At 36.8% G+C, this 27,106-nt stretch overlaps 1 protein-coding gene across 1 annotated transcript in view; it reads right to left on the bottom strand.

Moving 5' to 3' along the window:
* dpyda (dihydropyrimidine dehydrogenase a) overlaps positions 1-27,106 on the bottom strand; it is a 307,704-nt gene that overhangs the window by 51,817 nt on the left and 228,781 nt on the right. The window contains exons 17-18 of the mRNA XM_079805615.1: positions 23,192-23,312; positions 22,476-22,595 (exon numbers count right to left, since the gene is read on the bottom strand). Coding sequence (XP_079661741.1) covers positions 22,476-22,595; positions 23,192-23,312 — 241 coding nt within the window. The remainder of the gene's footprint in view (positions 1-22,475; positions 22,596-23,191; positions 23,313-27,106) is intronic.

The raw sequence follows: 27,106 nt of genomic DNA, 5'->3' as shown, positions 1-27,106 counted from the left end.
TAAGCAATTTCTATGAATACCTGATTTCATATTATAATAATAGCATCAGGAGATGGCGAATGTGTGTCCTCGTTTAAATGTGATGTAATAAAAGACTTAAGATAACTCTGACATTTGAGAAAATGTCATCAGTTCACCTTTTCTCTTTGATGAAATGATGGCATTACATTTATACAATTATCCGATTAAACAAAGTAACGTGCCAGAATCTGCTGGAAAAGGCGAGGGACACAAAGTCATCGCCGTCAGCCACAAAAACATCTGCAGACACACTGAAAACTGCTAAAAACATACACAAATTATTTGTAAACATCACATCCCAAAAGTTAAGATGCTCAAGGAATTTACCTCAATACAGGTCAGAATGAAGTAAAATAGAAAATGTGTTTATGAGACCTGCAAAGGCAGAGCACTACATGGCCTTTTGCAGGTGCCACTATGGAAACGGTTTCTGGTATCATTGCGTACTATCTAGTGGTCAGGGCCTGATGCATAATTCAGAGATCTGGTCAGCACACTGGGCGTCTGTGGTCAGTTAAGGCCACTGCACATTGTGAAGTGTTTGATGACCTCAGCAGAAATGCCTGCTTTCACAACACCACTGCTGGCTTTAGACACTGATATAGCACATCGCCTCCTACAGCTGAGAAACAAGCAAGGCCTGGAAGATAGCAAGCCAGGTGAAAAAAAAAGTAACACAAAAGCATTGTTGGAAAGGTTACTTTGGAAATGTAATAGATTACAGATTACAAGTTACCCTATTTAAAATGTAACAAGAAGTGTAACTATTTCAATTACTTTATTAAAGTAATGTAACTGCTTACATTTGATTTCTTTTCAAAATTTCTAATGGATGTTTTCAACAGTTAATCATTTTCAAACATCTAAAAACAGAGGTAGGTATACTTAGTTATATTTAAGAGAAAACACACAATTCTAGATCATTATACTGTAGTAAAAAACATGATGTCTTTGATCCAGGAACACGATTGTTGCTAATATGCTATTCTTTTTACCACTCTGTCCGTGAAGGTAAAACATTAGAAGCATCAGAAGCAAGAATAGATTCCAGTTTCATACTCACTGGCAACCCAAACAGATGCCCCCAGTCTTAACATGCATGGTATTGTTATTTTTATTTTATAAAGTTATATTCCACCTAAAATATTGTTTAATCTCAATGACCAATAATTGTGTGTTAGTAGTTAAATAGCTCTAATTTGCAAGTCCAAACGGGACAAACTAATGAGATTTGTCCACTAGGTGGTTAACCCCTAGAAGTCTGCACAGTTTTGGGGCCCTTTAGAAGTTTTGACATGCTCGGACATTTGTGCTTTTTTCTGTTGCTTATAAACATATTAATGGCAAAAGTGTCATTACACGGTATTCAGCACAAACTGGGCTACCATAATATGTGAGCAAAATGTATGTATGGCATTTCCATGTTTCTTTAGACATATGTATCGTGTTTGTGTGACAAGTATTCAGTAAGTTACAGTTCATTTTCTGAAGACTATCTGAATGAACTACATTGAGAGGCTGCAGATCGTGCATCATGTTTGTTTTCTTTATTTAGCAAAAAGCAAAACATTTTGTTTTTATTGTGAGTGTGCACAAATAAAAGTAGATACTTAACAGATTATAATAGTGTATAACACTTGCCTGAATTATAAAAATATAAAAAAGGCTGGCGCGACGGCATGATCTTCGACCTCTAGGGGTCAACATTCATCATAGAAGAGGCTTCCTCAGGTTTGACATTGAAACTTTTGATGTCGATAACATTTTAATAGTTGGCAAACATATTTTGCACAGAACTGTTATATTTGAGCCTTTTTCTAATTTCTGGATGAATTGATATTAAATGTCCAGCAATGGGATGCATTTTTTTTTTGCTCGCCATGGTGGCAACTTTCAGACAGGTTGTAGCCTTAAGGCTGAAGCTTTCAGCGGCAATGTGGGTTGATGTAGTTGGCAGATGTGGTGCGCTGCAAATTCAAACAAGACAGCCAATCAAAAGCATCAGAATAGCATCGCTTTACTAAACAGCCTTTAAATGGCAGGAGGTGTCGTACACATCAAAAACAGGCAAAGCAACAAATTAATATTATTCAACATATACTAGCTTTTTACAGAAAATATTCAGATGCAACCCCCTATGTAATCGTTAACACAGGGGTCTCAAAATCGCGGCCCGCAGGATGATATTTTGTGGGCCCCTTCTTGACATCAAAGTTTAGTGTTAGTGCGGCCCGCACGTTGCTCTGAAAAGCACCTTTTTGCTGAATCGCTGCGTGTGCGTGTGCAGTGCTTGCCGCGATTGCCACCTACTTTGTGTGTGTGAGAGAGAGAGAGAGAGAGTTGGCTCGCCCCTCCCTCGTGCAGTATAATTGGTTGACACCGTGTGATTGACAGGAACAGACGAACGAAGCTGATCAGACCGTTGAAACGAATGTGGTCTAACAGCGCTCGTCAATGTCAAAATGATTGAGATGGCCAATCAAATCAAAGTAGGCGGGGTTAACGTTCTCTTTTGGCTCGTGCACACTGCACAGTCTTCACAGACGAGCGTGTCAATCTATCGCTTAATGCCGTTGCGGAGAGAGACTCTATTCTTTCAGGTGAAATGACAAAACAAAATGCAAACGTGTCCATGGTCTTATTATACAATCATTGATGAACATCTTTGATTTTAATGAAGAAAAACTATATGAGAGCGGATCAGAACCCGGAACCTTTGACACGGTTGACAAAAACTCTACCACCAGACCACTAGGGAATCTGTAAGTAACCCGCGGGTCTATGTATTTATTCACTCACTCATGCGAAGAATATCGGGACTATACAAATAGTCCCAAAAAGATTATTTCCCAACTAGAATTAGACCTAGAATTTCGCTCACTTTTCTGTTTGACCTGGTCACAGCCTGGTCACAGAGTCTACCTCCAGCGGCCCCCAAATAAAATGAGTTTGAGACCCCTGCGCTAACATTTTCATAAGTAACTGTAATTTGATTACAAATTTTTTCTCAGTAACTGTAACGGATTAGTTACATTTATATTGTAATTAAATTACGTAACGCCATTACATGTAACTAGTTACTACCAAAAACTGCACAAAACATAACACCACTTTCCATAAAAAGTAACTAAGTAATGTAACTAATTACACAATACTGTAACTATTTACTTTTAAAAGTAACCTTCCCCAACATGGATAATGGCTGAGGTGGTTTCAAAGCTTTTCGTTTATAACCATTTAAATTTTTGCACAAAAACAGGCAAATCATTTGGCATATTGCCTCCAAAATGTAAGATATCAATATTAAATTCTTGTATTACTGTTGTATAAAAGCCACATCACACTCGCAGGTGTGAAATTTGTGTGAACCACCCACCCCACCCAAATGCCTGTTCCCTTCGAATACATTTTTCCATTATTTGTTTTACTTTTAAATATTATTGTGCTTCAGAATTAAATGTATGCATTTGGCAGACGATTATACATTATAAGTTATCGTTTAAATAACTGGGATGCACAAGGTCGAAACAAAATGTATCAAATAGAAACCGATGTTACATAACATCACAGCCTGTGTTTAACAGATATTTATTCATGGACTGAAACCCTGTTCAGGTTGCTTAGAATAACAACACAACCCTTATTATTAAGCTGGATATTAACAACATCATGTCACAGAAATCTGAAAAGTTACGGTACAAGTTAATACACAGTTACTGCTAATCAAAAGCAGGTTTTTGTAATTATAAAAACCAGCCCACAAAGTAAGGTATGGGGGTGGATGATGTGCTGTAATTAACGCTTAAACTACTCATTATTACTTTTAGATGTGCAAAGCCATGTACTGTAACCTGTTCTAAATTTTGCACCTATTTAATACTAATCCAATTATGATGCAAATGAGGACGGAGCATGCACTGAAATCACTTACGCTGCAGCATAAATCACGAAGATATACTTATAAATCATTTACCAAAAAAAAAATCTGATTAATGACAAAGAAATGCTTCAACATTTTGTTTCCTAGATCAAATGTTTTCAATATCCTAAAATCATTAATATGGAAACATACTTTTAGATGTAACACTATCATAATATATGCAATGTGCGTTCTACATTCAAAAGTGTTTTTGTCTTTAAAGAAATTAATATTTTTATTCTGCAAGGACACATTAAATTGATCAAAAATGACAGTAAAGACCTTTAAATTGTTACAAAAAATATATATTCATATTCTTTTTTACTTTATATTCATCAAATAACCCTGAAAAAAAAAAAACACGGTTCAAGTCACGGTTTCCACAAAAATATGAAACATTGTTAATAATATGAAATTTTTTTTTTTTTTTTTTGAGCAACAAATCAGCATATTAGAATGATTTCTGAAGGACCAAGTGATACTGAAGACTGGAGTAATGTTCCTGAAAATTCAGTTTTGCATCACAGGAAAAAATTACATTTCTCAATATATTAAAATAGAACAAGAATAGAAAAGGTTATTTTAAATTGTAATAATATTTCACAGTGTTCCAGTTTTTACTGTATTTTTGATTAAATAAATGCAAACTTAGTGCGCTTCTTCCAAAAACATAAAAAAACGACCCTTTTGAATTGTAGTGTAATGCATTAATATTTACTGTATTTAATATATTCACTTTAGTTTCACTTTATAACCCTTAACATGCAAGCTATTTCATTTAACCAACACATTAATTAGTCTATGATGAAGAAGACATCTATTTATGCACTGAATACTGACACACTGGTATCAAAGTCTCAATGTTTCTACATTTCTCTCTGACTGTTTGGTCCTTTACTGGGTCGATGGACAACGGAGTGATTGACAATTTAATTCAGCGAGTGTGTTATAGATGCCTCTTCTGGTGCGTGTTCTTATCATTAGCAGTTAGCCTATGGTTATGTTCACAGCCCACTGCCGCTCCCCGCCCATAAGATTTAAGGGCCTGCCCTTTAGAGAATATTTAACATAAAATTGAAATCTTGACAGCGGTGAGAAATCCGTCCTGAGCGAGGCGAATTTAATTAATCAGACCTACTGTACCGTGCTCTGTCCGACACGGCAGGCCGCAAATTAAACAGCCGAGAGCTTCCTGCATCCTTACCATATCACCTTGGCTCCATTTGTACCAAGCAGAAGGTAATGCGCTGATCTAGAGCTAGATGCAAATATAAAAAAAGAAAAAAGAAAAACACAAGCAAACAAACTCGACATATTTCCCAAGAGCCCCTCACACAGACGATGCATTTATGACCTGAGCGAGAACCACAGACTCAGAACTGGGACTGTTTTTCTTCTTTATGCGGCGCCGCATCTGTGTCGAAACTCTCGGAGGATTGTTTAACTAGTAAACGAAAACAGTGTGTACTCCGAGTGTGAGCTTTTGCATTTGACGGTAATGTGGCTGAACGTACAGCGGGTGACCGCAGCGCTCAAACGTGTCGGCGTTCTCTCACTGTCATTACAGAAAGATCACGCTTCTGTTACCTTCAGCATGACAATCACGACAACAGGCACGCAGAATGAGGCATTATGGGTATGTTGGGAAAAGATGAGGTGAGATTGGAGCTCCAGGGGTTAGAAAGCGATGCACAGGTGTGTTTTCTCTGAGGGTTGAAGGAATAACATCTTTGTGATACATAAAATGTTAAAGGAATAACAGAAATCACCCTTCCAAATCCACATGATTCACTTTGTTCTGTGGAACATAAACATTGTTGAAAAATCTACTCTTTTCAATATAGTAAAAGTGAACTGTCAGGCTCCAAAACGACAAAGTACGACTTGTGAGTTATGAGTCATATTTAAGTCATATTCATAATATAATATATTCTCTTCCAGTGAGCTGTTAACTGCTTTCAGTCATTTTGAATCATTGACTCCAGGGCTTGAGATTAACTTTTTTGCTCACAAGCCACTGTGGCTAGTGGTTTTCCAAAGTTACTAGCCACTCAGCATTTTCACTGGACACAATTTTGACATTGATACCATGGGGAAAAACTGCCATATGGATATATTTTTAATATCTCATAATTTGGCAGCAGGTATATTAAGCTGCTGTCAATTAAAGACCTGACGCATGGATCCATTATACTGTTACACATGCGTTTTCCTTCTCAACTGTTTACTTTCACTTAAAACATAACTGACTGTTTTAACATGAATACTCGCCAAGACCGGCATTTTGACATGTGTGTGTATTTGATATTTATATTGTGTTTAAGCGCAATAGGCAACAAAAAATAACTAAATTTAGCACTGAGAGGCAGCTTTATATGCGCACACTTTTGGCATTCTGCGGGAATGAGTAAAATTATGCGCAATACGCACAATCCCATTCAAGCCCTATAACACTAACAATATTCATCTGGAGCAAATTAAGTGAGAGGAGGCGGGTTTGTGTGCCGACTCATGTCGAGAGATGAGAGAGTGAGAAAGCGCAGCTGGTCTCGTGTATCTATTCTGCGGAGTATTGTTAGCATTTATTGTTAGATATTTCAGTATCGACATGTATAGAAAAATCTATATTTTTGACTCTACATTGCACTTATTGAGCTCAGGGCTTGACATTGCTCACCAGCCACTGTGGCTAGTGGTTTTCCAAAGTTACTAGCCAATTTTGACATTGATACCATGGGTAAAAACTGCCATATGTATTTTTTATCTCATAATTTGGCAGCAGGTATAGAAAGCGCAGCTGGAATCGTGTTTCTATTCTGTGAAAAATGAGTATTGGAAGCATTTCAAGAATTTTCAGTATCGATATGTATCGAAAAATCTACATTTTTGACTCTACATTGCACGTAGTTTATTATTTCAGATACCTTTTTAACTCTTAAACATGGGTAAGTTTCATAAAAAAAGCAACATTTTGAACAAAAAGCTGAGAAAATCATGTTTTTGTCAAAGACTACATCCAGATCAGATTCAGAAGGATGATCAAACACAGATGGAGTAGATCGAGTCCATCAACACCCCTAATGCTCGCAGAGTCCTATAGCTCGTCCTGGGTCGACATTTCATTCAGTAACATTAGACAGTTTTGATTTATATGATGTTTAATGTTGATGATCACGTTATTTTACATATGCATCTGCTTACATACGATCGCTTGTTTTTATGCGTCTTCTTCGCCTGTGTTTTGATCAGGAGATTCTGTACTCTTTCAGAAGATGTATAATAGCGCCCCCTAGCGTATAACAGTGAAAACACAAACCCGAATTCTGTGTTTGGCGGGGAAAGAGTTAAAAGACTACAATTAGACAAAATATATATTATATAGCCTATGAAATTCAACCCGCCAAAGTGGCTAGTAGGAGTGACTGCGTTACACGCCACTGCTGAAATCCACCCGTATTTGACGGGTTGGTGTGTGTTAATGTCAAGCCTGGATTGAGTCATTGAGTTGAACTAGAGAACCATCAGATTCATGAACAAATTTAACATAGATACTATATTTCTCTCATGAACATGCCATGGACAGATTTTAAGTGAATAACAATATCAAATGTTCCGTTTACTAGAAAATCCACGTTGAGAATTATATTATATAATGTAGTGCCAATACAGTCTCATGAATGCACAGTCGAGCACGGAAGACCAGCGGCCAAGGTCAGGATTTTCGTTAAATAATACATTCAATTTCAGTTTGTTTTCTACCAAACCCTATCGCAAACCCCCAGAACACTTGAGGGCTATTCACACTGCAACACAGTTTTTAACCCCAAGTAAAGGAACGTTTCACATGTACTTTAGAAGCAGGGTTAGCACCGTTTTTTACCCGGGGTTATGAAACCCTGCTCCGGAGAAACGATGTGTTAAAGCTGAATGTAAAGACGCTTAGCAACAAACAACCAAACGAGTCTCATATTTGCGTGCTTTGGACAGTCACGGAATGTACAAGGTGAAAAGTCAGCTTATAAGTTATGAGCAGAGTGAAACATGAGGCAAGATAACCCAGGATTCAGTTTACCCGTGGTTTAGTATGACCCGGGGTTAGCTATTTCAAGTGTGAAAAGCCCTTATATACGACACGTGTTGCATGGCACCACACTGTGATACTTTTTTAAAGCTTGATACTGGTCGCTGTTCACTGTCATTATATGAACGAATGCAAGTAGGACATTTTTTTATTTATTTCTCCTTAGTGGTCCAAAAAAGAAAGAACGGCATACTGCATTAGAACAACACCAGGGTGAGTAAATGATGACTTAATTTTCATTTTAGGGTGAATTATCCCTTTAAGTAAACTGAACTTGTTAGAATTGTTTGTCATACAGACCAGTTTTATGATACTTTCATTGCACCTTTTTCAGTCATTCAGTTATTCATTACACTGGAATGAGTTGCCAGCATATCCTTTAAAAAATATCTTGATTTCCACACTTGATTTCATACAGGTTCGGAACAACATAGCCTACGGGTGAGTAAACAATGGCAGCGCATTCATTTTTGGAAGAACTATCCCTTTAAAAGAAGTGAAAACGTAGTAGAGGGGCATAACTGACACAGTGAGGGTATCTCATGGGAACATCCGAGTGATACATTCTCTCTGAAAATGGTAGGCAGGCAGACAAACACATCCATGGCCACATCCTGCAGCTCTCAAAGGGGCCCTGATTCCACCCACTCCATGACACTGTGCTAATGCACTCTCAGAAAGGTCAATACTCACACAAACACACACACGTACACACGTCTCAGCGCTCAGCTCAGCTATTGAAAGGAACCTCCCAGAGCACTTTTAATTGTCAGTCGCTACAAGCCACACACAGACACTCTGGAGTGAATCTAAAATCCATTAAATGGGAAATTTGAGTTGCAAAAAGTGAGGGTGGTTTTAAAAAAACCTTTAGTTTGGTAGGTCAGCGGGATCAAAGATAGAACGAGGCCTTAAATTTCAAGTAAAAAAACATAACTACTTTTTATGTTTTGTGGCTGAGTGGGAATAAAATAAAATATTATACTATATACTATACTATACAAATAGAATTTACAATTAAAAATGTAAATTAAATAAATTATGAAAACGCATGATATTCTGATTAATCGATCAAATTTGCTGAGAAAAATACAAGTGAGCTGCAGCAAAAGATAAACAAAAAAATTAAACAAAATAAAATATAAAAAATAAAATAGAATAAAAAAAAAAAATAAAGTAAAATATATGAAATAAAAATAGAATATCAAAAATAAAATATAAAACAAATAAAATAAAAAATAATATATATAAAATAAAATATAATTTGTATACATATATATAAAATACAGGGAGTGCAGAATTATTAGGCACGTTGATTTTCTGATCATATTTTTTTTCCAGGCACATTTGACCAATTCCAAACCACAGTAATCCTAATAACTACTATTGATTTAGTATTTAATAATGTATAAGTGATATATAATTGTTCATGAAGGCTGGAAATGAAAATCACCTTATATTCAGGTGTGCAGAATTATTAGGCATGTTTTCTTTTACAGATAAATTGAGCCAAAAAAGAGATTGAACTCAGACTGAAAAGTCAAAAAGTATTAAATGCCCATGAGAAGGATGCAATACTAATGCAGTACTAGACATTGCAGTTAAGGCGTGACCATTGGACAGTGAAATGCTCGTTGGGTCAGCAGGATCTGACAAAAACATGTGGCGGAGAAAAGACACCTGTTAACCGCAAAAGAATTAAGAATTAAGGTGAAGAATTAAGGGTGAAACCATCAGGAACCCTTTAGTCTCCAGCGCCACCATTTTCCAAAGCTGCAACCTACCTGGAGTCTCCAGAAGTGCAAGGTGTCAGGATCTCAGAGACTTCAGTTAGGTAAAGAATCCTAAAAAATTACCCCCACTAGATAAGAATCACAAGCTGAAGTGTTGTAAAATACATGAAGAAGGTTTTTTTATAGGCTTTATGGACAGATAGGTTGAGAGTGACTCTTGAAGGACCAGCACCACATCCTCTAGTACCACTGTTTGAAGAATTCATCTTCCAGAATCTGGCAGTACGTTTTGGGAGTTCATTTTTAGTCCATCTCTGCAAAACGGACTTCAGGATGGACTAAAATGAACTCCCAAAACGTACTGCCAGATTCTGGAAGATGAATTCTTCAAACAGTCCATCACTGTCCAATGGTCACGCCTTAACTGCAATGTCTAGTATTGCATTAGTATTGCATCCTTCTCATGGGCATTTAATACTTTTTGACTTTTCAGTCTGAGTTAAATCTCTTTTTTGGCTCAATTTATCTGTAAAAGAAAACATGCCTAATAATTCTGCACACCTGAATATAAGGTGATTTTCATTTCCAGCCTTCATGAACAATTATATATCACTTATACATTATTAAATACTAAATCAATAGTAGTTATTAGGATTACTGTGGTTTGGAATTGGTCAAATGTGCCTGGAAAAAAAATATGATCAGAAAATCAACGTGCCTAATAATTCTGCACTCCCTGTATATAAATATAATTAATATTTATATATTTATATATATATATATATATATATATATATATATATATATATATATATATATATATATATATATATATATATATATATATATATATATATATATATATATATATATATATATATATATAATAAGATATAGTAAAAAAATAAATCTAAAAAAATAAATAAAAAGTAAATAAATAAATTATATATATATATATATATATATATATATATATATATATATATATATATATATATATATATATATATATATATATATATATATATATATATATATATTTATATATATATATATATATATATATATATATATATATATATATATATATATATATTTACACACACACACTGTACTGAACTACTTTATAAAAGCTAAAATAAAATTAAAAAATAGAATAAAAAAATTATATATATAAAATAAAATATATAAAATAACAAATATAAAAATAAAATGCATAAAAAAGCCAACTTAGGAAAAAAAACACTCTACAGGTCTGAAATAAAATAAATAAAACAAAAGCTAAGGGAAAAAAATTAGTCAAACTTCTAAAATAAAAATAAAATAAAACAATAAAATTTAATTTAAAAAGGGAGCTTGACTGTACTGAACTACTTTACATTATGAGTAGCTTGGAGCTCAGAAAGCTAGTTTTGAAGCTAGTTACTCAAACACAAATAATAACTGTAAACTACATTGCAGTCTGTTGATCTATAACTCTAAACCAAGAGTTACAAATCCAAGTACCAGCACACTGCAGTGATACCAATCTGTTGTATTCTACTCCATGTACCATACAATACTACAATAACAAGGCCCACGTTTTGTCTGTGAAGTAGAGAAACAGAATCTTGGATGAATATTTCATGTTGGCATGTTGGGTGGTTTTCAGTACAGTGTTTGTTTTTCTGAAGCTTCATTTGTATTTGCCATTCATTCAGTCGGAAAACAGAAAAATAAATATATGAAACAGGTTTTCTTAAAGTAGATGTTTTCCATGTCTATTTATACAGTCCTGCACTTCACAAAAGAAGTGTGTTCTGCCAGAAGAGCACTAAATGTAAATGTGAGTGTTCGTTTATGCGTTCTGCATGAGTGTGTGTTGTGCATGAAAAGTGTTGCGAGATGTCTGTGGAGTAAAAGTCAGAGCCTGTGATCTCACAGGTATATAATCAATATCAGCTGTAAGCACACACAAACACACTCTCTGAGAGACTGCGATACTCTGTGTGTATGTGTGTCTCTTCCTATGAGGACAATGTGTGTTTACACAAATGGGTAAAATAACTACAATTACTACAGATAAGTGGTGGTTATTTAGCTCAGAAACAGCGTGTGAAGCACAGCTCTTCATCCCGAGGCTTAAGTCTGATCTGAAGCTTTGAGGTCTTCACTGCAGGTAAGGACAAAATAACTACACATAAAATCACTTCCTGCTAACTTACATCAACAGTTTATCTCTCACAGGAACACATGCACTAATTTTACCTGATGGAACCAAGCTGACTTCATCATTATACACCCCCCACCCTTCTTACTTACATGTACTCAGGGTCATGTAGGTTTCTTGCTCTCTTTCTCTCAAAATTACATTTTACTTTTTGTACTACTAATTTTTACTACTTTATTTACACATAATGAAACAAGATTGCTATTATCCACACAAATTGAAAAAATAAAAAAAATAAAAGAGGCATCAGTATCAGTAGGCTACTGGCATAGGTGACCTTCATTCAGTGTGAAAAATATATAATTATGACTATACAAAATTTAAATATTAGTAGTGATTAATTTATATATATATATATATATATATATATATATATATATATATATATATATATATATATATATATATATATATATATATATATATATACACGTACATACATACATGTGAGAGTATCAGTATATATTATATATAATAAAAATGTGTTATATTTATATATAAAATATTAATAATTATATATAATATCAATTATATAAATATATATAAACAGTATATATATGCAAATATATATATATATATATATATATATATATATATATATATATATATATATATATATATATATATATATATATATATATATATATATATATATATATATATATATATATATATATATATATATCGTGATTAATCAATTTGACAGCAATAATATATTATATTATAATGTGCTCTATATATATATATATACACAGTGAGGAAAATAAGTATTTGAACACCGTGCTATTTTGCAAGTTCTCCCACTTAGAAATCATGAAGGGGTCTGAAATTGTCATCGTAGGTGCATGTCCACTGTGAGAGACATAATCTAAAAAAAAATCCAGAAATCACAATGTATGATTTTTTAAACTATTTATTTGGATGATACAGCTGCAAATAAGTATTTGAACACCTGAGAAAATCAATTTTAATATTTGGTACATTAGCCTTTGTTTGCAATTACAGAGGTCAAACATTTCCTGTAGTTTTTCTCCAGGTTTGCACACACTGCAGGAGGGATTTTGGCCCACTCCTCCACACAGATCTTCTCTAGATCAGTCAGGTTTCTGGCCTGTCGCTGAGAAACACGGAGTTTGAGCTCCCTCCAAAGATTCTCTATTGGGTTTAGGTCTGGAGACTGGTTAGGCCACGCCAGAACCTTGATATGCTTCTTACAGAGCCATTTCTTGGTTATCCTGGCTGTGTGCTTCGGGTCATTGTCATGTTGGAAGACCCAGCCTCGACCCATCTTCAATGCTCTAACTGAGGGAAGCAATACATGGTCCCGGTCATCCTCTCCTTAATACAGTGCAGTTGCCCTGTCCCATGTGCAGAAAATCACCCTCAAAGCATGATGCTACCACCCCCATGCTTCACAGTAGGGATGGTGTTCTTGGGATGGTTCTCATCATTCTTCTTCCTCCAAACACGTTTAGTGGAATTATGACCAAAAAGTTCTATTTTGGTCTCATCTGACCACATGACTTTCTCCCATGACTCCTCTGGATCATCCAAATGGTCATTGGCAAACTTAAGACGGGCCTGGACATGTGCTGGTTTAAGCAGGGGAACCTTCCGTGCCATGCATGATTTCAAACCATGACGTCTTAGTGTATTACCAACAGTAACCTTGGAAACGGTGGTCCCAGCTCTTTTCAGGTCATTGACCAGCTCCTCCCGTGTAGTTCTGGGCTGATTTCTCACCTTTCTTAGGATCATTGAGACCCCACGAGGTGAGATCTTGCATGGAGCCCCAGTCCGAGGGAGATTGACAGTCATGTTTAGCTTCTTCCATTTTCTAATGATTGCTCCAACAGTGGACCTTTTTTCACCAAGCTGCTTGGCAATTTCCCCTTAGCCCTTTCCAGCCTTGTGGAGGTGTACAATTTTGTCTCTAGTGTCTTTGGACCGCTCTTTGGTCTTGGCCATGTTAGTAGTTGGATTCTTACTGATTGTATGGGGTGGACAGGTGTCTTTATGCAGCTAACGACCTCAAACAGGTGCATCTAATTTAGGATAATAAATGGAGTGGAGGTGGACATTTTAAAGGCAGACTAACAGGTCTTTGAGGGTCAGAATTCTAGCTGATAGACAGGTATTCAAATACTTATTTGCAGCTGTATCATACAAATAAATAGTTAAAAAATCATACATTGTGATTTCTGGATTTTATTTTTTAGATTATGTCTCTCACAGTGGACATGCACCTATGATGACAATTTCAGACCCCTCCATGATTTCTAAGTGGGAGAACTTGCAAAATAGCAGGGTGTTCAAATACTTATTTTCCTCACTCTGTGTGTGTGTGTGTATATATATATATATACACTCGGTCCTGCTCTGCTTCATACAACAGTAACGTTAATAATCGCATCCATGAACATGATTTCTGCCCGAGTCCTATCCCGATTCTTGTCCCAAGATTCTGCGCTCAAACTTGGCGTCATCAAACTATGCCTTTGTTTTGAATAGGCAACCTCTAGCGGACGGAAAAGTCACATAGTGCACCTTTAACATTAGTTAACTGCATTCGTTTACTATACAATTAAAAATATTTCAAAAGCATTTATTAATCTTAAGTAAAAGTACCCACTTCAATCCATGCCATTTTTCTTCCTTTATTAAAAGTTGTATGCACGGGTTGGTTAAAAACCAGGACCACTAACACCAAAAGCAAGAATCAAAACTCCAGACTAACAACATGCATTGCATTTTGAATTCTCTTTGTATGCTTTATGTAGTAAATATATGTATATAATACTATCTTAAGAGGGTTTCAACATACTGTTTTTTGGGGTATTGGGAGTCAGGTCATGTCTTATCTTGCCAACCACCTCAAAACCCTAATTTCACTCCTGCGCCACGGCGGTCACATGTTAATGAGCTGATGGCTGTGCAGTTATAGTTTCAAATTCCCAAATGTTGTCTGCATAGTACCTCAAACTGTTTCCACAACAGCAAATCAGTTTTTCCATGAGACGTCCCCTTTAAAATTAAGCACTGCGGCTAAAGCCCTGGTGAACAACAGTACATCATAGGTATATTTGTTTCCAGGCTGTTGGCAGCGTCAGCGCTGGCAGCTCGTAGGCCTGCAGGCAGAGCGGACGGTGATGGATGTTTGGTGGGTGGAGCCGGGGAGACCCTAGCAGGCCGGGGCAGGCTCCGCTCATGGGGGATGTCACCGAGCTGCAAACTGCCACAGCTTAAATAGGCAAAAGATGACATTGAGTAGTTCGGCTTACATAAAATACTGCTGCAATAGTTTCACTATTAATTTTTAATGTTGCACCTTGGCTAGCCCTGTTCTTGTCTCCAAAACCAATGCACTTTTTTCCCCTGGTTTTCAGGGATTGTATTGAGAATGAAAGAGAGAGAGATATGGATAGAGGAGGCCAGCAGATAAGACAGACTCTGGCCCTTGTCAATCTGTTCAAACACACACACACACACACAAACACACAAACACACAAACACACAAACACACACACACACACACACACACACACACACACACACACACACACACACACACACACACACACACACACACACACACACACACACACACACACACACACACACACACACACACACACACACACACACACACACACACACACACACACACACAAACACACACACAATGAATGAAGGCCTCATAAAAGGCATTAACTATGCAACAGCACAGCAATAGCACAGTGATACAGTACAGAGAACCAGAGAGCAACTGCATCCACATGAATTATTGAGGAAGGGAATGAACACACGGCTGGTCTGAGAATATCCCTGAAGAACGGTGTGTGTGTGTGTGTGTAAACATAAGCCTTGATACAAAACATCATGCTATAGTGAACACACTGTTATCAGCATGTTTCTGTGAAATGAGAGATAAACAAATAAAGAGCAATAATGAATAAACCAGATTTTCTTCAGAAGGTGTTTGCCATAGGTTGTTGCCAAGGTGTTGCAATGGGGTTACTAAGGTGTTCTGAGTGGTCAAATTGCTATGCAGTTACTAAGCAACTCATTTGCATAAAGTTGATCTTATTGCAACTTTGTTGCATCGCCAACGGTCCCTGTTGTTCGTGTAGACAGAAATCGCCAATCGACTCACTTTAATGGGGACCAATTATGCCCCTTTTAACAAGATGTAATATAAGTGTGTTTTCCCAGAATGTGTCTGTGAAGCTCAAAATATCCCACAGATCATTTATTATACTATGCCCTAAATGTCCCTTTTGGAAGCAAAAACACGCTATGTGTGTGTCTTTAAATGCAAATGAGCTGCTGCTCCCCGCCCTCCTTTACAGAAGAAGGCTGTGCCTCTACAGCTCGTGCCTCAGATACTCTGATTATATGGGGCCGTTTCCACAGAACACGTTTTTGCATTCCATTTTCTATGTAAAAACGTGCTAAATGGACCTAACGGATGTCAATAATTTTTTTTAATTCATGTGCCCTCCCTCATAATTGTTAATCAAAATAACTTCCTCTCCCTCTTGCAGTGACATCTCTTCTCTGATGATGTGTTTATTGGCGTGAGGGCGGGAAAACCTGTCACTCACATGAGACTGACCAATAGCAAACCACAACCATCTAATCAATTCCCAATGGACTAGTGTTGTCAAAAGTACCGACCGCGAAACCAATTCGGTACTGAAATGTAAAAAATCATAAACACCTCTGACTGGCCATTGCGCTCACGCGCTCATCAAATATGATAGGTGATTGGCTACAATGACCAGCGCTTAAAAAACATGTTATAAATATACATCAATGACGCTTTTCACAGAGCGCTTACACAGATACACGCGGGAGCGTTTGAATGCAGGCACCTAGCCGCCTATCGGTCCGCTGGTCGACGCTTGCTTGTGCTTTCAGATGCTCCCGCTTTCAAAACACTTTCAAACACTTCCGTGTGCTTTCAAACGCTCCCGTGCATTGATCATTGTAGCCAATCACAGACACATCCGATGAGCGCATGAGCACAATGGCCAGTCAGAGATGTTTACGATTCCAGCTCAACAGCGCTCAAATCGTCACATTTTAAAAAATTTCAGTACCGAACTGGTATCGCGGTCGGCACTTTTGACAACACTACAATGGACCTACATTTTTTTTGTTCAAGAACCCGTGGCTGCGTTTACACTGGCACAAAAAAAATCCGATTTTTTTCCTGACACAGATCGGAATTTGTTGCACATGTGTAAACATAAAAATCCGCACAAGATCCAAATTTTCCGCATCTGTTCTGAGCCACTTTCAAATGTCGTTTTAAAGGGATAGTTCATCCAAAAATGAAAATTAGCCCATGATTTACTCACCCTCAAGTCATCCGAGGTGTATATGACATTCTTCTTTCAGATGAATAAAATCTGAGTTATATAAAAAATGTTCTAGCTAATCCAAGCATTATAATAGCAAAAAAATGCATCTGTCCGTCAAATAACATGCTCCACGTGGCTCCGGGATGTTAATAAAGGCTTTCTGAAGTGAATCGATGCGTTTGTGGAAGAAATATATCCATATTTAAAAATGTATTTCGTTTTTTTCTATGGCTCTGCATCAGCCGTCCCCGCGCCATCACTTCTGGCGAATAAGGTCAAAATACATGCAAAATACTGGCGCGATCATAGATATATACATAGATTCCTCATTAGTGCTTGCGCGGATTGGTCGAATGAGGCATCTACGAATATATATCTTTGATCGCTCGAGTATTTTGACCTTATTCGCCGGAAGTTATGGCGCTGGGAATGCTAGATGACATTCATCTGATAAGAGGTAAAAAAATAACATAAATACTGTTCGGTTTCTCACAGAAACCGATAGTTTTGTGTCTTAAGACATCAATGTGTCGCCATGAGCCGCATGGTTTAATAAGGATTCGTATGTCTATGTGTTTTTAATCTCATTGCTCTCATACTCTAAAATATCCCCATTGACATGCATTATACGACTATCACACTGCAACGGTTGGAGTTCAAAATCTTCATTTGTGTTCTACTGAATTGAAACAAAGACCCCTACATCTTGGATGCCCTGGGGGTAAGCAGATAAACATAAAAATTTCGTTTTTGGGTGAACTATCCCTTTAAATCATATACATATCCGCTATCTGGACATCCAACCTATGTCTAAACACGAATATCTGATTACCCTTTGAATTCCAAGCCACCACAAGGCGAGGGCGACACGTTTGCTCACAAATATAGATTTTTAATGTTGTATTATGAAGCAGATGTGCTTGAATTCCTCACCCGCAGCTTTTTTATTGAGGTGAAAACTTTGGAAAGGAAAGAAATTCATTCACAAACATTCAGGAGCTGGTTTTAAACCTCTGCCCCATGAGTTTTATGAATAAAACCGCTTCACGTACTGAAAGCTACATTATATTTCTGAAAGCTACATTATATTTCATATATAGCAATAAGGTGATAACTTCACTGTAAATAAACCAACACGCTTCACTATTAAGGATATTCACTCGTGTAAAAATGTAATCCAGCAGCGCTACTTTATTTCACTTCAGAATTCTAGATCTAATGAGCAGAAATTACCGCTATTTTCCTGTCCGTTCGGTAGGGCTGGGAGGTACCACTGTATACTATATCGTAGCAATGGTTTAAAATGTCTATCGTTATAGATTTAGCCATATTGTGTATATCGCTATATGTAAATGTATACATGTAGCACAGCACCATTGACACTTTAGAGTGATGAAACGCATGAATGAGACAATAAAAGCAGGAGGTGGTTGATGTGAAAAAATTGTTATTAAGAGTAATAAGCTACTGACTGGAACGCTGCCAAAGTGCGCACACGGAAAGCTGCCTTTCTCAGAAGGCGATGGCGAATTTGGGACATGCTTGATGTTAAAAAGAGTTATTAAGGCAAGACATTACAGGCAAAAACAGTTTTTTCATGCATCTATCAATTTTGAGATTTTGGCCTTTTCATAAAGTGTTTTTTCAGACTAGTGGAAAGAAAACATCCAAAATTATAAGTGTATCTTTTATAGCACTTTATCTATTTGTGTCTGTAGATTACAGCACATATCTTTAAAGGCCAGTCAGAAATCTCCACTTCAGCAGCACTTACATACACAAAACTATAGTTTTATTCCTATCTATATTCTGAAGGTTTTTACAGAGGGGTTTTGTTCATTTATAATATGCATGATTTTATACATTTTTTTCCTAAAAAATTGTGATTTTTTTTTCTGACTGTTGACAGTTTTTCTGATTTGTGGAATGATAAAAAGATATATCCAAAATCCCCTCTGTAAAAACCTTTGGCTCTAATATGTCAAAAAAAGGGGGGAAAAAAACAAGCATTTTGAACGTGGCTTTATTCAGTGGTCAGATTTTTGTTCTAGAAATGTATGCAAATGAGTGCATATTTAATTAGATAATGCCTTATTTGCATATTTAAACATAATATTTCAGAAAACTTGCAATATATTTTTTACAAATGTTTGCAATTTTTTATGTAATCAATCAACATGCGACCACAGTTCTCTTTCACATCGTATTGCACTTGAATAGTGGCATACACACAATTATGTCAAAATGCCCATCGTGTGGAGTCAGGCATTGGCGTCGGAAACAAAAAAATGTGGTTGGGTCCTTTCCCAGAACAATTTTACTGGAGTAGATGCCATTTACATTAAGTACAAATATATCGCCTTGTTCACTAAATGTTTGGTTGGGCCAGACAAAATTAGGGAAAACACAGAATCCTTAACAGCTGATATAGTGTAGGGGTAAGTCGCATAATGCAAATCTACCCAAGGTTCGAATCCGAACTCGCTCTACTCCCTTTTCACATCACATATCAGATCGGAAAGGCATTTATTTTCAATAAAAATGAAGAAAATATTAGAAAAGTGAAAATAAAGCGTCTAACGTGTTTAATAATAAGTGTTTATCAGTTAGGGGTAGGTAAACAGACGTGCTGAATTAGAGACTATAAAAGTGAGTGGGTCCAATATCATTGGTCGTAAAAAGTGGGTGGGTCTTATCCTACCCACATACAATGGTTCCGATGCTCATGTGATAATAAACAATTGGGCATAAACTGGATGTGTATCAGTATAATGGATCCGTACATTCGCTCTTAAAGAGACAGCAGCCTAATAAACCTGCTTTAGCCAGTCTGTCAAATCAAACACAATCAAAAATAACACTTACTGCTCTTTACTGAATATATCAATATTATGAAATAAAATTTGGTCATATTACCCACCCCTAATTTGAGGTATCATTCATGTTGGTAGCACAAACAATGAGCGATAAGTAACACACTGAAGTTTAATAATTTGCTTAGAAAAATCTTGCATTCGAATCTCTAACCCTAAGTACAGGCAACACTAAGTGAAACTGAGCTTAGCAAGTGCCACTAATAAAAGGAATGAAAATGCTCTAAAGAAAGCGCCACAGTCAGAAGAATCCTTCAGATGTCAGCGGACGGATATCAGTGTGAAATCCATCAGTATGGTCCCTGTAGAGTGGCGAAGAAAAACATTATTCTTTTGAAGACACATCTGTCTTCATAGAGAGCCGTATGGCGGCAGAGAACGTCAATATGCCATGGCAACCAGAGGACCGCATTTCAAAGCTCTCTGTTGACGCCCAACACCAAGGATGAAAATCTGCACTCCTGAAAGCTCTTGCTACACACTAGACAAAATATTCATACCGTAACTCTAAAGATATTGGTGAGGTTATCTGGGAACATCCTGAAGAACCACAATACCTTATACTGTAAATTAAACAAGCTTGCTGGTTCTGGAGAGACTCCAGACAAAACCAGAACCAGACAAAAGCGCACCACTGCAAAGGAAAGGAAACAGTATCTGACTAAAGCAATTATAGAGCGAAAGCTGCATCCCTTTTCTTATACTATGCACTAAAAGTACGTACCTTGCTGGAGATGGGAGACTTCATACAGTGAGGTCTAAAAGTCAGAGAGCTCAATTTGGGATTAAGAACTTATTTAAACGTATTTTATTTGAGTTATTTTAACTTATTATATTAGAAATAAAAAAGGGTTTAGTTCTTAATGTATAAATGAATAAATAAATGAATTAATATGCTTTTTAATTTTGTTAAAATTAAATATAAAATGTACAAAAATTAAATATTATAAATTTCATATAAAAATGTAATTTTTTTATATTCAGTCATTTATAACTGATAAATTATAATTAGAATATATAGTTTAAAAGATATACTTAATTTTTTTTAATATATATATATATACATATATATTAAGTAGGGCTGAAAAGATCTAATTTATTTAATCTAAGGCGCAATTACACAATGTGCTGATTAATCAAATTAATCGTAATTTAATCACATTAAAATTGGCTGAGAAATTACCCCTTAAAAAATAATTTAAAGGTGCACTATGTAACTTTTCAGTCCGCTAGAGGTCGCCTATTCAAAACAAAGGTGTAGTTTGATGACGCCAAGTTTGAGCGCAGAATCTTGAGACGTGGTCTTCACCTCACAGCCGGTGGAAAAGAGTCAGGATAGGACTCGTGCAGAAATCATGTTCATGGATGCGATTATTAACGTTACTGTAGTATGAAGCAGAGCAGGACAGAGTGTTGCGGGAGCTGAAATTATTCAGACATTTTGACCTGAAGTGTTTTTTCTTGAATTGCTAATGTGACCTTTTACACCACAGACTGAACAAAATGAAGCATTGCTTGGTCATTGTTTGACCTAATGGTGTTATCTTACTGTGTACTTAAATTTAACATGCAGCTGACAGCTGATTGGTTGATTGTAATCCATTACATACCATCCTATCAAAGTTATCTGACATTATCAAGACAAATTTGTTCTGACACAGTTCTTTTAATACCATTTTCTAAACTATAGCGGATAAACTGTGATAATGTGAGAACGTGGAAGGTGTCTGAATAAATTTTGGTGTGACTGTATTTTTGTTGGCAAAACTGAGCTAAAACAGACAATATTGTGTATAAAATCTAACACAATATTAACCTCTTATTTATTGAACTTTTGTATAAAATCAATATCACATTTGCACTTGTGCTTTTCGGGACAAAAACATGCAAATGTGCTCATAGTCACCTCATGGCGTAGAAAATGAGCCGTGCTGCTACCAAACCTTGGATAATATATGCTGGCAAGATGTCCATATTTCACATTATAGTGCACAAACTGTTTTATCTAGTAGCAAAAGCCCTGCAGATCAGCTGTTTTACGATTTCAGCACTCCACCAACCTCCATTCCATCTGTCTGCTCTATTAGAGCTTGTGACCAGTGTACACACACACACACAAACAAACATGCATATGAATTCATATGCACTCCTACACACCTTAAACAGGGGGGGGGGGGGGGGGTGGATGTGTGCACACATAGTCTGTCTGTGCCACACACCCGTTAAACCTCAGAGGAGAAAGAAATGGATCCAGTGAGGTGGGTGACACTCACCAGACACTCCACCATATGTGGTGCGCCTTCCTCGGCCGATGCCAGGCCAGGGAGAGCCGTCTGCCTTGAGTCCCATCAGCCCTGAAACCGTGTTGGTGGCTGTGACGCCATCTGCTCCACCTGCGCCAACAGGGAAGAGACATTAGGCATGGGGAAGGGGAGGGAGGAAGGCCAAATTCCTAAAAAATCTGGATCCCAAAACCTGGGGGTCTGTTTGGGTAGAGTTTTGGTACTCAGTACAAGAAATGTCAGGCTGTTAGTCGAGGTCGTGAGGGGAATGTGTTTCTAGGGCAGCTCTAATGTCTGGACTGGGAAACAGTTTTATTGAGGACATGTTCTACACTTCTGTTCCTTTTCCCTGAAGTACATTTATAACATTAGTCAAGGTTTCTTTCAGTAAAAATGTGCAATTTAGTTGTATATGACCATTTTCCATCATTCTCTGACCTTTAGAATTAAACAGGCTGTTTTTGTCAAAGTACCTTTAAGACTTCTATATGTAAATGTTGATAAGTAAAAGCAAAAAGGGCAAAGGATGCACATTATTTGATGTTTATCTATGTGTTCGATTATTTTTATGTGCTGCATAATGATGGGAAGTGTAGTTTGGTTGACTTTTACAGGGAAAGCAGAGGTAGATTGTATCTTTTGCTGATAAATTTACCACTATAATCATACCAAAATGGTATAAATACACCATAAAAACAGCCAAATACCTTCCTGTGCAGCCTTGGCAATGTCCACGATGTTGGTCACATTAGGGGTGAGTTTGGCAAAGAACGGGATACAGACAGCCTGCCGAACCCACCGACAGATGTTCCGCACCAGCTCTGGATCCTGATCAAATGGGTCATGAAACCAACAAGCAAACTTAAACAAAGACAAAACAGGCATGAGAAAACAAAACAGCAGAACTTAAATGAACATTTAAGTGAATTAGTTCACTTCAGAATGAAAATGTCCTGATAATTTACTCACCCCCACGTCATCCAAGATGTTCATGCCATTCTTTTGTCAAGTTTTTTGAGGAAAAAATTCCAGGATTGTCCTTCATATAGTGGCAACCAACAAGTTGAAGGTCCAAATTGCAGTTTCAAAGGGCTCTACACGATCCCAGCCGAGGAATAAGGGTCTTATCTAGCTAAACGATCAATAATTTACAATTTATATAAATTTCAACCACAAATGCTTGTCTTGCACTGCTCTGCGATGCTCCACGCATTATGTAATTACGTTGGAAAGGTCACCAGGTCACCAGTCATGGGCGTCGGAAGCAAAAAAAATTTGGGTGGGTCCACTCTCAGAAAATTTTGCTGGAGTAGATGCCATTTACATTAAGTACAAATATACCGCCTTGTTTGCTAAACGTGGTTGGGCAAGACAAAATTACGGAAATCAATGTATCATTGAGAGCGGCAATAGAGTAGGGGTAAGACACATGGCATCAAGTTTTTACGCAAATCGACCCAAGATTGGAATCCGCCTTTTGCCGAACTCACTCTACTCCCTTTTCCCATCACATATCAGATCGGAAAGGCATTTATTTTCAATAAAAATGAAGAAAATATAAGTGGAAATAAAGCATCTAGCATGTGTTTAATAATAAGTGTTTATCGGTTAGGGGTAGGTAAACAGACGTGCTGAATTAGAGACTATAGAAGTGAGTGGGTCCAATATCATTGATCGTAAAATGTGGGTGGGTCTTGTCCCACAATACAATGGTTCCGACGCCCATGGACCCAGTGCCAAAAAACTAATCTAATTTTCTCCTCCAACTTCATAATAGTCCGATATCGTTTTTTTTAACCTTTTTTCCGTAAAGGTCGTTTGATTTAGGGCGCTTTCACACCTACCTTGTTTGGTCTGGACTTTCTGACTTTTCAGTTTGGTGCGAATCAAAATTACAGGTGTGAAACCTCCCCCGTACAACAGTCTGGACCAAACAGACGAAATTTGGTCCGACGAAAAGAGCTAGTCTCAGTCCGGATCAAACTGAAAAAAGGTTTGGTTCATTTCTAGTGTGAAAGCATTTTCTGTATGGTTCGTACTTTCAGAGCATTTACAGGAAGTTCCTGTTTATATTTAAATATTATAATGTTATTTTTAAATTTCATCTAGGCTACATTGATTATGAAAAGTGAAAAGATGCGCACTATGTCAGAAGACAGAAGGTCAGAAATGATTTTGAAAGAAATTTTGTATGATTTTGCTTAGAAAGCCTTTCTTTAATGTGAATTTCGTTTTGTATAAATTGTATTTTAATTTTAATCAACGTTTAATCAGACAATTGCCTGGATTTAATAGGAAGCAAATAGTCTATAGCAGACAATAATCGCGGGACATGCTTTGCACATGAACTGGAGCGCGTCTCAAATAAACCGAAACTCAGCAGGCTACTTGTCTCACAAACATAAGAAATATATGTATATAAAGCTTGAAATGTCCACTTTTAAACATAACGAAAAGAAAATAGTCAAGCAATGCGCACTGTTCAATAGTGGCAACGATATGCGTCCGTTCATTCATTCTTGTAAAAGACGCTGACGTCAGACGCACGTCCGTTTACAAACCAATCAATGTCCAGATGCCGCCCACAAAGATGATGACGAGTGTGTCATGTAAAGTTCTTTAGTGCGCTCGCATAATTGCAATGTGAAACCAAACCAAAACTAACCGAATGTATAAAATGTATCAAAACATGAACTTCAGTTCGGACCTTGGTGCGGACTTTCAGGTGTGAAAACGCCCTAAGTCTTTGCACGTTTGCTTTGTTAACACTGGGTCGGTACTTCCGCCTACGTCACGCGTGACCTTTCCAACGTGATTACGTAATGCGTGGAATCCTGGAATGTTTTCCTCAAAAAGCTTAATTTCTTTTCGACTAAAGAAAGAAAGACATGAACATCTTGGATCACATGGGGGTGAGTAAATGATCAGGAAACATTCTGAAGTGAACTGATTCTTTAACATCAAAAAGATTTTGATTACAGCCTTGAAGTCATTATTGACTAAATTAATGATACTTTTATGATCATTTAGACAGACAGTTGATGATAGCCATTGACATCCATAGTAGGAAAAAAAAATACTATGGAAGTCAAGGGCTACCGTCAGCTGTCTGGTTACCAACATTCTTTAAAATATATGCTTTTGTGTTCAAGAAAAGAAAGAAACTCATACAGGTTTAGAACAACATAAGGATGAGTAAATGATGACAGAATGTTCATATTTGGGGGGAACTAACCCTTTAAATATTGGCAGACTGATAGACCCGAATCTCTCTCTCTCTTTCTCTGTGTGTGTGTGTGTGTGGGAGAGAGAGGAATACAAGCGAGTGATAGATGGAGAGGGGAGCCTGTAGTCAGCGGTGAGAGTGAGAGAGAGAGGGATCATAACAGTGTGAACTGCTGTTCCAGGAGGATTCATGCTTTATTAAGCTGCCCTGGTCTGTCAGTCTGTGCTGTTTAGTGAGAGAGAAAGACTGAGAGAGAGAGAGAGAGAGAGAGAGAGAGGGAGGGGGGGGGGGGGGGGTTGTGAAGGGGGTTTGGTATTTGAGAATCTTTTTAGGAGAGAAAAGATTGCATTTGTCTCACTAATGTACATTTACACCAATACTTTTTAGCAATGTAAAATCACAACTGCAACTTAGACAATGTTTAACAATCAAAGCATTCATGATGGTGATATGATAAATCACTGGACTATTATCTGTAACACCTGTCTGTATGAAAAGCTAGATCTTATAAGATTCAAATTACTCATCACAAACCAATAACAAAGAATGGTCTGAAAGGCCACTGGTGAAAACTGCATTCATTTTGCTCTGATTTTGTGGAATGTTTTACAAATAAGTGAAAAGTTGAAACAAACTATATATGTAGTATATGTCCCTAATGGGATTTAAGAAAAAGTATAATAAAGCATTAAGCCCCAAGAAGCCCTGGTTTACAGTGAATTCAGAACAGCTTAGGGATGTGGAGTGCAGTGCCTAAAACCCCCTTAGCTGTTCTAAATTCACTGTAAACCACGGCTGTAAACGGTTAGTCCATAAAAATATTTATTTTAATGAGGACACAGGTGTATGTTTGTAGAGTAATTTACAATGGCTTTGAACGTGGCTCAACCAACCAGAATCAAGGATATGTTTTAATAAATAAATGTATAAAATCTATGAAATAATACACATGCACACAACCACACACCTGGTTTCCATGTTTTATGGGGATTTTCGTTAAACATAATTATTTGTATACTGTACAAACATATTTTATCCCCTAACCCTAAACCTACTCATCACAGAAAACGTTCTGCATTTTTACAATTTCAAAAAACATCACTTATTATAATTTTATAAGCTGGTTTCCTCATGGGGACCAAAAATGTCCCCACAAGGACAAGGATTTTGGATATTTTGCCACACCCACACACATCCAGCCACCCACCCATCCATACACACACACTTTTTGAAAGAAGTCTGCTCTTATGCTGCATTTATTTGCTGAAAAACAGTAAAAAAAATTATAATATTGAGAAATATTATTACACATATAACTATAAAAAAAAAAAAAATTAATAAAAATTAAAATGTCATTTATTTCTGTGAATTTTCAGCATTACTACATTATTAGCCG

Source organism: Gobio gobio, assembly GCF_949357685.1.
Source record: "Gobio gobio genome assembly, chromosome: 23".
NCBI lineage: Eukaryota > Metazoa > Chordata > Actinopteri > Cypriniformes > Gobionidae > Gobio > Gobio gobio.
This window is presented reverse-complemented; position numbering and strand designations above follow the sequence as displayed.